Source organism: Muntiacus reevesi, chromosome 1 (genome assembly GCF_963930625.1).
Source record: "Muntiacus reevesi chromosome 1, mMunRee1.1, whole genome shotgun sequence".
Taxonomy (NCBI): Eukaryota; Metazoa; Chordata; class Mammalia; order Artiodactyla; family Cervidae; genus Muntiacus; species Muntiacus reevesi.
This window is the reverse complement of record NC_089249.1, coordinates 170,373,203-170,385,649: the sequence shown is the minus strand read 5'-3', so window position 1 is coordinate 170,385,649 and position 12,447 is coordinate 170,373,203. Positions and strand designations below refer to the sequence as shown.

Genomic DNA, 12,447 nt, shown 5'->3' with positions numbered 1-12,447 from the left:
ACCTAAGCCTCTCTGTCAAGCCTGTGGGTTCACCTTGATCTGCATCTTGCGGGCTTTCCAGCCTCACCATGATATAGGCATGTTGATTATTTTCAGTTCTAAGAGGCTGCCCCAAACCTCAGTGTCTCAGCACATGTGTCTGCTGTGATATCCTCATCCTTCAAGACCCTGTTCAAATGTCACCCCCTTTGTGACAAGTTCCCCGACCTTCCATCAGTGTCTCTTTTCTAGATTTTCCCATCACACTCTGGACACAACTCCATTAGCACTTGTCTGAACTCTAGCTTTACATTTCTACCCATCCTTCTCTCCTAAGTGCACATTCCTCAAGGGCAGAGATCATACCAACGATCAATGAATGAATAAATGCTAATCTCAGGAAACATACTATGAACTTGGAAAGGCTGTGATTTTTGCTGAAGGAGATGTCCCAAAGGTGGCCAGCCAGGCAGTCTTGGATGCACTGAATCTCTCCTGTTGGTTGCTGCTCAGCAGTGGGAATACACTGCATCTTCTCTGCTTTTTGCAAGAAGGCAGCTCCTACCCTTCAGTCTTAGACTTTGAGTTTCTATACTTGTGCTCTCCTTCCTGCATTGTATGCTTCCTGGCTGTTCTCCTGGGTTGTGTCAGTGAGGAACTCCCTTCAGTCTTCCTGGGCTCCCCTAGCACCAACTGAAGCCCACTAAGAACCCATGAAGATCCCACTAAGAACATCCTTCTCTATAACCTAACTCTGAGGCAGTGCCTTTCAGAGGGACTGACTTCAGAAACACAAGCTGGAGTGACTTCTTGCATGGCATGTGGGGTGGTGACTAATATGGGTGGTGACCTCCACACACCAGCTAATGTCTTCTGAGGGCAAATCAACTGTTTCTCAAAAAATTTTCAGGACTCTCCTATGCTTCACCCTTTACCCCATCTTCAGATTAAAAAGCAAACAGAGATAAGCATCTGTAGTTCTTTAACAATGCCCCAGATATAGCCCTCTAGTCAACAACTTAACAACTCCAAGGTCCTTCTTCTGGGTTAGCCTCCATTTCCACCCCTATGTGGCTGAAGCATCCTTCTCCACTGACTAGGTTCATCATCAAACGGTTTGATAAAATATGATTCTTTATTTGCAAAATGACTTGCAGAGGAAATCTGTTTCCAGTGTTCCAAGTATTGTGGTCCTAAGCACTTTTGAGCAAACAATTTTAAAACGTTGAGTAAAATTTAAAAAGAAAAAGAAAGCTTTTTACAAGTTAATAAGTGTTCTAAACTGAATTATATTGCCCTAAAACTCATATGTGGAAGCCCAAACCCTCAATGGGATAGAGATGGGACCTTTAGGAAGGTAATTAAGGTTAAATGAAATCAAAGGGTGGGGCCCTAATCCAATGGGATTGGTGCCCTCAGAGTAGGGGAGGAGATACCAGAACGTTTCTCTCTGCATGCGCGCAGAGAACACATGAAGACATACTGAGAAGGAGGTCATCTGTGAGCTGGGAGTAGATCTCACCAGAAACCAAGATTGCTGGCATCTTGATCACAGACTTCTCGCCTCTAGAACTGTGAGAAAATAAACGTCTCTTGTTAGAGCCACCCCATCTGTTATGTTTTGTTATGGAAGCCCAAGAAGACTCGGATGGCAAGAACTCTCAGAGTCTAAGCACCAGTGAATGTAGAGACGCAAAAAGTGATTTGGAGTGTGAAGCACCTTTTTAAAAACTGGGGGGTGGAGCTTTGCTTTTCAGGGCCTTGTGGAGAAGAGGGAGCAGGAGACAAAGGGCAGGGCCCCCCAACGTTGGGGACTTTCAGATGACATCCCCAAGCAAGGTTGAACGAGTTAAAGTTGCACCCTTAGTGTGAGGCTGAGCTAGAAATAAGCCTACTTCTTTCCCATACAGCACTGCTCCCCTCTGGGTAGATCTGAAGGCTGATTGTTTATTTCAGATTTTGACACTGAATGAAAGGAAATAGAAAACTTCCTCTGAGACTCTATCATGATAAATCTGTCTTCATATGGGTTTGCAGCCTTCAGATAACTTGGGTGATTTGAAACCTTCATACTGAGAATTTATTCTCAGTGGTTTCTGGCTGTTAATGGCTCCGAGCACAGAGCAGTAACAAATATACCACTTTCTACCCAAATCTCAAAGAATTTCCTCCAGACAAAGTTTATGATTCTAACCACATAGTCAAAAATTATATGGCAAAGAAAGAAACACGATTCTGAGGGCAAGAGGTAAGAAACAGCAGGAAACAGGGTGAATCTTGCAAAGATTTCATATACTAAGATTAAGAGACACAGAATATAAAGTAAAAGTGCTTAATATATTTAAATAACTTAAATATATGTAAGGAGCAAGAGACTATAAAATAAACTCAAAAGCAATTAGAAAAACTAAATAGAATTTCATAAATGGAAAATATAATATTTGAAATGAAAATAAAACTTCAGTGAATGAATTCAACAGACATTAGACATAACTGACTGAGAATTCTTGAACAGAGTGAGAGAAAATGATAGAGGTTAAGAAGAAAAGAAGATAGAACGAGATACATTAATGTGCCTTGTCAGACTGCCAGAAGCAGAAAAGAGAATAAAGGAGAGACAACAGTTGAAATGACATGGGCTAAAAATTTTTCCAAACTGATGAAAGATGTATTCCATAGACTCAAGAAGTTTAATGAAATCAGACAGGATAAATACCAAAATATCCACAACTAGACATATGATGATGGAACTATAAAACACTAAAAACAAGTAGTAGGATAAAAAGAGATGAAAAAGTCCGGGTCATTTTACGAGGCTAGCAATATCTTGATACAGAAATCGGCCAAGAGTGTGTGTGTGTAATGTATACAGAATATATTTTATTTTGCTAAATCTGTAATATATAACAAAATAGAAGCAAAATCACTGTAAAATACTAGCAGTTCAAATATAGGTATATTTTAAAAGTGAAAAAACTAAATGACCAGATTGGGTTTATCTCAGGGATGCAGGGTTGGCTTAACATCAGAAAAATCAAAGTGGAATTCACCACACGGGAGAATAAAGGAGAAAATAATATGATTATATCAATAGATGTAGGAAGATGCTCAATAAAAGTCAACATCCATTCGCAACACAAGCTTTTAGTAAACTAGGATTAGAAAGGGACTGTAAATTAAAACAAAAACTTCAGCAAACAATACTTAATGGTGAAGAAGTAAAACAATCTGACATTGAACCATGGCAGAGGTACCTAGCATCATCACAATGATTTGACATTATACTGGAGATTCTAGGTAGAACAGTGGGGCAAGAAAAGGTTGATAAGGAGGTATAAGATTGAAAAGGAAGAAACAAAACCATCATCCTTTGCAGGTAATGACTGCTTTATGTAGAATATGCTAATGAATTCATAGATAAATTACTATGGGATAGCTGTAACATATACAAATTAATTGCATTTCTAACCACTATGCAAGAAACAGGTAGAAAACTAAACTTTAAAAGACATGATTTATAAAATTAACAACAAAAATATCTAGGAATAAATGTATTATGAAATGTACAAGATTTATAATGAAAAATTACACAAGTTTATTGAAAGCTATTAAAGAAGCCCTAACCAAGTAAAGATATACCATATTAACAGACTGGAAGATTTGGAATCATAAAGGTACCAGTTCTGCTTCAATTTATCTGTATTTTTTGTATAATTAAAAATTCCAACAGGTTATTTTGTGGGTCTTGGCAAGATACTTATAAAATTTATTAGCAAACAAAGGGTACTTCACAGGAAAAAATACTGAATGAGAAAGATGCGAAAAAATGTACAGAGCAGTACAAAATGATACATGGCAATACAGAAAAACCTTAAGGACATGATTTTGAGTAAAGCTAATTAAGACTATATATCAATACAACATGATTACATTTACATGAAGTTCAAGTGCTGGGAAGCTAAACATTGCATTTTGAGGGATATATACTTATGTGCTAACTACAAAGAAAAGCAAAGGAATAATAAAGTACACAATTGAGGTAATAGTGGCCTGAGGGTTAGGGAATGGAATGAAGTTACTGAGGGACACAGATCACTAGTGTATCTGTGGGGCTTTTTGTTTCCCCTCGAGCTGGGAGATGGCTACACGGTTGTGTCTCGTGTTGATGTTCTTTATATCATATTTTACAAGGATGCTTCTGTATCAACTTGATATTTGTTAAGAACAATTTTCAATAATTGTCTTCAGAAAATCTATGAGAACCGAGTTCTGGGTTTGAAATCCCTGGCAGAACAAGTGTCTCCAATCCGGTCCTGCCCACAGGACACGACCCACACTCCCTCCGAGCCTTACCTTGGCGGGGTTGAGTGCTGTGATGATCCACACACAGTGGGCATTGTTGTCATACTGAATGGGGAAATTGGGGGAGGTGATGATGCCCGAGGGGCCTCGAAGGTGGGCATCACACATGCGGGCTGCAGAGAGGAGACGCAAGACAAGCATTTTAGTTTAGACGAGGACCAGTTCCCATCCCCGCCTCCCAGCCCTGGCCCAGGAGAGCCTGAAGTCTGTACATCGCATCCCAGATAAAACTTTCTGCTTCCTGTTTCCTTCCCCCATAGTTCCTAGTGGACTCAAGGGAAGTCCCAGTTCCCAGAGCACTGGGGGCAGGGGTAGACCCCACACGCCCTGACCTGCCGCCCTCTAGGCGATGATGGACTCACATGGTCCAGCTAAGCAAGTCCCCTTGTCCGGACTCCACTGTGACCCAGCGGCACATTTCTATCCAGAGGGTGTGGGCTAGTAGTACTCACCTTGACCTCAAGCTAAGTGGACCCCAGGCACCTTTTGACCTGCTAAGCTGACCTTTCTGCATTCTCCCATGTGCTCTCAGGTCTGCTGAAGGAGAATCTCGGGGTGTCCTTGTCAACGCCACCCCCACTAGGTATCAGAAAGTCTGTGCCCAGGAACTCTGCAAGGCCCCTGGCTTAGCCTGGTGCCAGGCACCCGGAATGATTTCAGGGACAGTGAAGTACCTTCCCAACCCTTCCCCACACTTAGCATATGCCTGAAATAGGCTTTTGACTGGAAGCATAAAGATTCAAGGTGAATTAGAAGAAGTGCTCTCCTCAAGTAGATATAAAGTGTTATCAATCACAGCTTAATCTAATTAAGCTCTTTAAAATAGCTTCTAAACTAATTAGATTAAGTAGTGATTGATACCAGTTAAGGTACTACATTGTATCTAGGTGTTTGCCTTCTTTAAAAACACGTTCTTTAGTTCCAGCCACTTCATTCTTCAATGTTAGCACTCAGCTATTTTAATAAAAAGTTCTATGAGCCTGTTCCGTTGCTGCCCACATCGCAATTTATCCTAATTGTAGGTAAAGTGCCTAACAGTAAAGAAATAGTGAGCAAACTCAACAAGCCTAAGTGTATAAAATGAAAGCGGTGTCAAACCTGGTTTCCTCTGATGGGACAGCATACCCTAGAACGGCTCTCTGTGTGCGGACAGGGCCATGATAAACCTTTCCCAGGAAACCCTGCCTAGGAGGGCCTGGGAAGGAAGCGCCCCAGTTCCCAGACATAATTAATCTCTTCTCATTTCACACACTCATTCCTGCGCTCATTCATTCCCACATATATTGAGTGCCTATTACAGGCCAGGCTGAGTGTGGGAAGAGAAAAATGTCTAAGGCACAATCCCTCTTCTCTAAAGAGCCACTAGCAAGTGGAGAGAACAGATGTGAAAACAGTTACAACTGGGGAGAGTGAGTGTTGGCAGGGGGTTACTTGTAGGAGACTCTGGGTCAGAACTGCCCCTTCTGTTCTACGAGCTCATGCCCTCCAGTGAGGAAGTTCTTCTGGCTACTCATCCCAGTCCTGAACCTGAAGGATATTCTTCTTCATCCTGAGCTCAGATATTGTGTCAAGTTTGAACCAAGTTCTAGAGGAGTCCTCTCCTGTGCATCTGACTGCTATGTAATTCTGTCCTGAGAAACACTGACATTCACCGACTAGACTTGATACAACTGCACCTGAAGGCAGATCGGCATGGTGAGGAGATAGCAGGCTGTGCATTTGGGGCTTGGCATTTTGGATTTTGTTGGTTAAGTCTGAAGTGAAAGTTTAAGTGTTAGTCGCTCTGTCGCGTCTGACTCTTTGTGACCCCGTGGACTGTAGGCTACCAGGCTCCTCTGTCCATGTAATTCTCCAGGCAAGAACACTGGAGTGGGTAGCCATTCCCTTCCCCATGGGATCTTCCTGATCCAGGGATCAAACCCAGGTCTCCTGCATTGCAGGCAGATTCTTTACCGTCTGAGTCACCAGAGAAGCCCTGGTAAGTTAGAAAACCTCTCTGATTCTACTTCATCTGTAAAATGGGACTAGTGATATTGCCCCACTGAAGCATGATGAGGGTGAAATTCTATGAGATCTTCGATATGAAGGCTTACCCAGGACCTGGGACATTGTCGATATTTAACAAACGGAAGCTGGGACAGTGGACTCAGATGCTGTGTTCATTCCATTTCACTATCCCCCAAGATTTCCCAAGGCCAAGAATCTTTTATTCTACCTTTTGTGAAGTTTCTTTATAGCATCCCCCCGCCCCCGCCATGACCACATTTGAGACTGCCATCATTACTAAATGAATTAGAACAAGATAATCAAAATAAAAAGTCTAATGCTAGCCCACCATTGCAAAGCGGGCCTGAGGCTTCAGAATGCTAGCCCTGCAGGGGATCCTTACAAGCTTCTACCGGTACCACATTACACCTCTTCCGGAGATTCAGGTTTCACTGCCAAAAAGCCCCCAGCTTCAGACTTAATTTATCTTGCACTTGTTTCCAAAAATTAGATGGTATTTGCAGTTTGTTGAAATGTGGTGAAGGTAATTAGGGAGAAGAGGTCAAAAAGCCATTTACCACTTTAAGGGCTTAGAGGGGTTTAATTAAAATATTAACTATTGGCAGCTAGTTAGCATGGAGCACCTAAAAATAGATTCGCGATGGAGCATCGGCTTCTTTTCTCCTCTGCTGTCTGGGTAAAGTCGGGAGGTCTGCGGACAGACAGACTTCCCTCCGAGCAGCCAGCCCCTGGGATCCCACCAACAGATGGATAGTTCATTGCTGCAACCTACACGGGCTAGCGAAATGGTAGATGCTCAGATAGTGACTGAATAAATGAATAGACACCAGCTTATGTTTCTGTACTTGCCTTTTCCCATCAAATAAATGACCTGCTGGATAACTTTCAGGAGGTTTTTCAGGATCTTCCAAGCCCAAGCTCTGCAGCCAGTTCCATTGTTTCTCTGAACATTGCTGTACCGTATAGCAGAGGCAGTGTTCCAGGGGACTTTAGGAAGAATAATTTAGACCCATAGCCAGTTCTTGCATCAAAACAACTTGGTACCAAAAACAAAACTGCTCTAGATGCAAATGCCTCTGGTCTTCTCCCCAAACCTTATTCCCACCCTGCTCCACCCTGGCTTCACTCACTTCTCCTACTATTGACCTTCCTCCTCATCCTTTCCACAGCATTCTCTCTAGAACCACCTCCTGACCACCAATTCTAGGGCAAACAACCTCTGACTTGTAGCTGTAATGTCTTTAAGGAACGCCTGCTTTAACTCCTGCCTTGATTGATGCCTATCTTCCCCTCACAGGTCCAGCACTTCCTCTGCAGCACTCGGCAATGGAGAGTTTTCTCCTCCCTCTGGTGTTCCCTTCCACAAACAACTGCTAATCCCCGAGAGGACATTTTCTTTGACCTTCATCTGTATCTCACTCTACTCCACTCACTCCAACTTTCCACCATCAGCTCCCTGTCTTCTCTTCCCAGCTTGGATCTCATGGTCCACTGTTATGATCATTTTCTCGAAAATCCACCTAAGTCCTTTAAATGGTTGCCCAGAAGACATCAATTGTGGATGAACCTCTCCACCTACATCTTCCAGCCCTTCCTCAATGTGGTCAAGCTTTGCTGGAGAAAAATCACCTGGGTAGGAAGATGTTATTATAAATTCATGATCGTTCACCTCAGACAGTTGTGGATATTGTCCAGCAACTCTGCCATTTAGCTCACTCTCCTACTCTGTTCAAAGCCTTTTCATGCCTCTTGCATGTCCCTTTGACCTCTCGCCCTTCCCCTCACCTCCCCTTACACTCAAGCGATGGCCTTGCTTCCGTTTTTGTGGGTGAAACAGAGGACATTTGGCAGGGGTGCCCTGTTTCTCAGGTCTGCAATCCCATCTGCTTAAGTCTGCTTATGTTCTCTTCTTCTTCCTTTTGGTCCCAACAGAAGAATGGTTCCTTCACTTTTCAGAGGTCAGCCCCTCCTCCTGAGATCAGGTGCTCCTGCCGAAGATGCACCATGTTCCTATCATATCTGGAGCCTGCTGTTCTGGGACCCAGGAGGGTCCATCTGTGAGATCTTAAACTCCATCACCTGGTTCCTTCCCTTGCTGCTTACTCTTCCAGCAGAGTAACTTTGGTCTCAATGCACCCCCTGGTGTCCTAAATCCGTTGTCTCTCCAGACTCTGGGCTCGCTCATTCCTCCCCATCTCTCCATCCCCTCCCGACCCTTCTCACTACTTAGCCTGGACCGCCAGACCCTCTCCAGCAGCTCCCATCATACTCTCTTATCTGCCTTTGATGAATTTTCTTGTTCATCTTCATTCCTAATCCTGGGTGCCATGGGGCTGCAGGAGAATTGTGGTACCACCACAGAGAGATTCATGATTTGCCATCGTAATGGAAGCTTTGGTCCAAGTCGGTCTTCTCCCTTGTCTTTGTTCTGCTTCCTCGATGGTTCCTTACAGGGCAACTTCAAGCAACCACCACTTAGTTGAGCCACTTAACCCCAGGGGCTGCCTTCAGGTTTTTGTTGTATTTGACCTTTCTAAAGCGTCTGACCCCACTGACTCTTCTCTCTCTGTAAAACTTACATTCATTGGCTCCCATGAGGCCTCTGGCTCTTCTCCAGTACTCTGACTGATTCATCTTATCCAATAACTCCCTAAAAGTAGTTGTTTAAATCTGTGCAAAGAATATACAAAATTTTGCATAGTTTTTGCAAATTTTCTGTGAGTTCACAATGAGATCAAAATGTGTGTTAGTCGCTCAGTGGGGTCTGACTCTTTGTGACCCCACAGACTGTAGCCCGCCAGGCTTCTATGTCCATGGGATTCTATAGGCAAGAATACTGAAGAGGACTGCCATTTTCTTATCCAGAAGATCTTCCTGATCCGGGGATCGAACCCTGGTCTCCTGCATGGCAGGCAGCTCCATTTGAGCTACAGGAAAGTCTCTGAGATCAAAATAAAGGTTACCAAAAAGTGTGTGTAGGGGCAGTTCTATGCGATTCCATCTAGTGTGTTGACTCTGAATTGGTGTCCAGGTGCATTTTTCAAGTAGAAGTATGGGTCTTTGGTCAGCAGTGGAATTCCAGTTCAAAAGATTAGCTTTGTGTCCTTGGGCAAGCTGGCAGACCATTCCAAGCTTGAACTAAACATAAAATATGGATATTGCCTCTTTCCTTTTAAAGAAATTATGAAAAATGCTTATTGTACTGCTTCATACAAGTATAAACAGCTTAATAAATGGAATTTTTAAACATGAATATATATGTATGGGTCAGGGACGCAGGGAATAATGGGACACGTATTCTACTGAAGTCAGTATATCACCCAGCAGAGAATAATGACAGAGGAGGGGGTGACATGCAGGAGGGGAGAGGTAAGGGGGGAAGAGAGAAGAGGGGAGGGGGATGAAGAAAGAATTCTGAACAACATTAACGTTTAAAGGGGCCCAGGAAGCTGATCCAAGAAGAAAGATGATTGCCTGTAGTTTTCATGCATTTAATTCAACCCGTACACACTGCTATACTTAAAATGCATAACCAACAAGGACCGACTGTATAGCACAGGGAACTCTGCTCAATCTTATGTGGCAGCCTGGATGGGAGGGGAATTTGGGGGAAAATGGATACATGGATATGTATGGCTGAGTTCCTTCACTGTCCACCTGAGACTATCACAACATTGCTAATTGGCTATACTCCAACATAAAGTAAAAGCTAAAGAAATAAAGAAAATACTGGGTTCCATATGTAAAATAAGTTTGACAAGCCCTATGTTATAATACCTGTCTCTGGTCTGAACTGAATTAGTATAACAGTATAACATCATTTCATGTTGTCCTCAATCTCCTTCGGATGATCAAAATTTTCTAGTAGTCAACTGAGAAGCTTATTTCCTCTGGTCAGAGGGCAAGAAAAAAATAAGTCCTGTGAATTCTTAATTTCAAATTCCAAAATGAGGGCACAGTTCCACATTGTTCATTCATTTCAATCACTGATTCATTCAGGTTGTCCGCAAACATTTGCTGAGAACCTATCATTTGCCAAGCCCCATGTTTTAGTAGAATTAATTGTGTGGAAAATGAATGTTTAAAATCAAATCATATTTTAAATGCATTAGGCGAAAAATAATATCACTATGTGTGGTGGTGAATACTTTTCAGACTGTGGTCTTTTGGTAACCTGCTTATTAGTAGAGTTATCATGGAATTCACAGTCTTGTCCCTTTCTATTTTTAAAGTGGGCTTCACTTAAACTCTCCATTAAAAAAAAAAAATCAGTTGTAGAATAGTGAAAGTCAAAATTGCTCAGTCGTGTCCAACTCTTTGTGATCCCACAAGGGAAGTCCAAGAATACTGGAGAGGGTAGCCTATCCCTTCTCCAGCAGATCTTCCTGACCCAGGAATTGAACTGGGGTCTCCTGCATTGCAGGCAGATTCTTTACCAACTGAGCTAAAGTAATTCTAACCAGTTAAAAATAAGAGATTTTAAGTGAAAAACATTCAAAACTGCCAAAATTAAAGGACCCTTGAATTTAAGATCTAACTCAGCCTTTGGTTTTCAGGGAAGACCAGGACAGATTATCCAATTTCAAACTCAGGAACCTCTGCTGCTTTCTTCCTCCCTCACAATGACCTTGGGAAAGAAGGAGAGAGTGACAGGAAGGTGAATGTGCTCTAGAAGCCCCTCTCCACTACAGCTGGCGCTGGTCACTTTCTATAAAATGGCTTGTTTAAATCTCGCAAGCACTAGGCAATGGAGGTTTTGTTTCCCCAGTTCACAAATGAAGGCTCTGTGGTTTCAAAAGATGAAGAAACCTGCCCAGAGTCAGCAAGGTAACAGGTGGCAGAGTAGGGCTCTAAGATCAAAGTCTAGGTGGGCTTCCCTGGTGGCTCAGATGGTAAAGAATGCGCCTCCAATCCCTGGGTTGGGAAGATCCCCTGGAGAAGGGAACGGCGACCCACTCCAGTATTCTGGCCTGGAGAATTCCATGGACTGTATAGTCCCAGGGGTCGCAAAGAGTCGGACACAGCTGAGCGACTTTCGCCTTCACTTAAAGTCTGGTTGCCTCCCAAGGTGTGTGATTGGACAGGACGGTGAGAAATCTGGGACCCGTAAGAGATCTGGGGCCACTAGTGGCTGTGGGTGCACTCCAAGGCATGGGGAAGCTATATCCCAAAACAAAAACTAAACACGCATGCACACAGACTTACAGATCCACTGGGTTCATTTCTAAATTAGGTCTTGCATGTTCACTGCCATGGTAATACTGTAAAGCAGTGCTCTATAATCACTACTTTTTATTTATTTTTTAAATTTTATTTTTCATTGAAGGGTAATTGCTTTACAATATTGGTTTGGTTTCTGCCATACATCAACATGAATTAGCCATAGGTATACATATGTCCCCTTCTTCTTGAACTTCCCTCCCACCTTCCACCCTTTCACACCCTTCTAGGTTGTTACAGAGCCCTGGATTGAGTTCCCTGAGTCACACTGCAAATTTCCATTGGCTATCTATTCTACATATGGTAGTCTATATGCTTCCATCAATCACTGCCTTTTAGCCAAAGAAAAGAGATTCAGAGAGGTGAAGAGATGGGCCCAAGGATACCCAACTAAACAATGGTGATGACTGGATTTGCACCCAATTTTGTGTGGCTCTGTTTTCTGGGATTTCCCCCAACTTCCCAGGGATAGAGGATGGGATGGGAATGGATGTGAAAAAGCTTGGCCTGATGCTTAGTCAATAATGCAGCAGAGAATGCAGAATCCAGGGGGTCAAAATCACTGGAGGGGCTTGACTGGGGCACACAACACGTCTGGAGAAAAAGATGAGCACATTACTCGGCTGTGAACTTTCTTCTGAATCACCAGCCCTCTCCCACCCTAGGCTTACAGGTGTAAACACCCACCGTTACTAAGAGAACAACCTGCCTCCAATGAACAGGTCTTGGGGAGAGATCAGATCCCACCACTGCCTGAAGGCATTGCTGTTCTGGCTCCTCAGAAGGAATTCTGAAATGACTGACTGTCAAAGGGTCCCTTGATCCTCAGACTTGATTCTATGCCTGTCTACTCAGCGGGTGTCTCGGTTCCCTGGAAAT

General features: G+C 43.1%; 1 protein-coding gene across 1 annotated transcript in view; it reads right to left on the bottom strand.

Moving 5' to 3' along the window:
• CSMD2 (CUB and Sushi multiple domains 2) overlaps nucleotides 1-12,447 on the bottom strand; it is a 677,437-nt gene that overhangs the window by 305,483 nt on the left and 359,507 nt on the right. Inside the window, exon 10 of the mRNA XM_065930495.1 lies at nucleotides 4,333-4,454. Within this exon, the coding sequence (XP_065786567.1) occupies nucleotides 4,333-4,454 (122 nt within the window). The remainder of the gene's footprint in view (nucleotides 1-4,332; nucleotides 4,455-12,447) is intronic.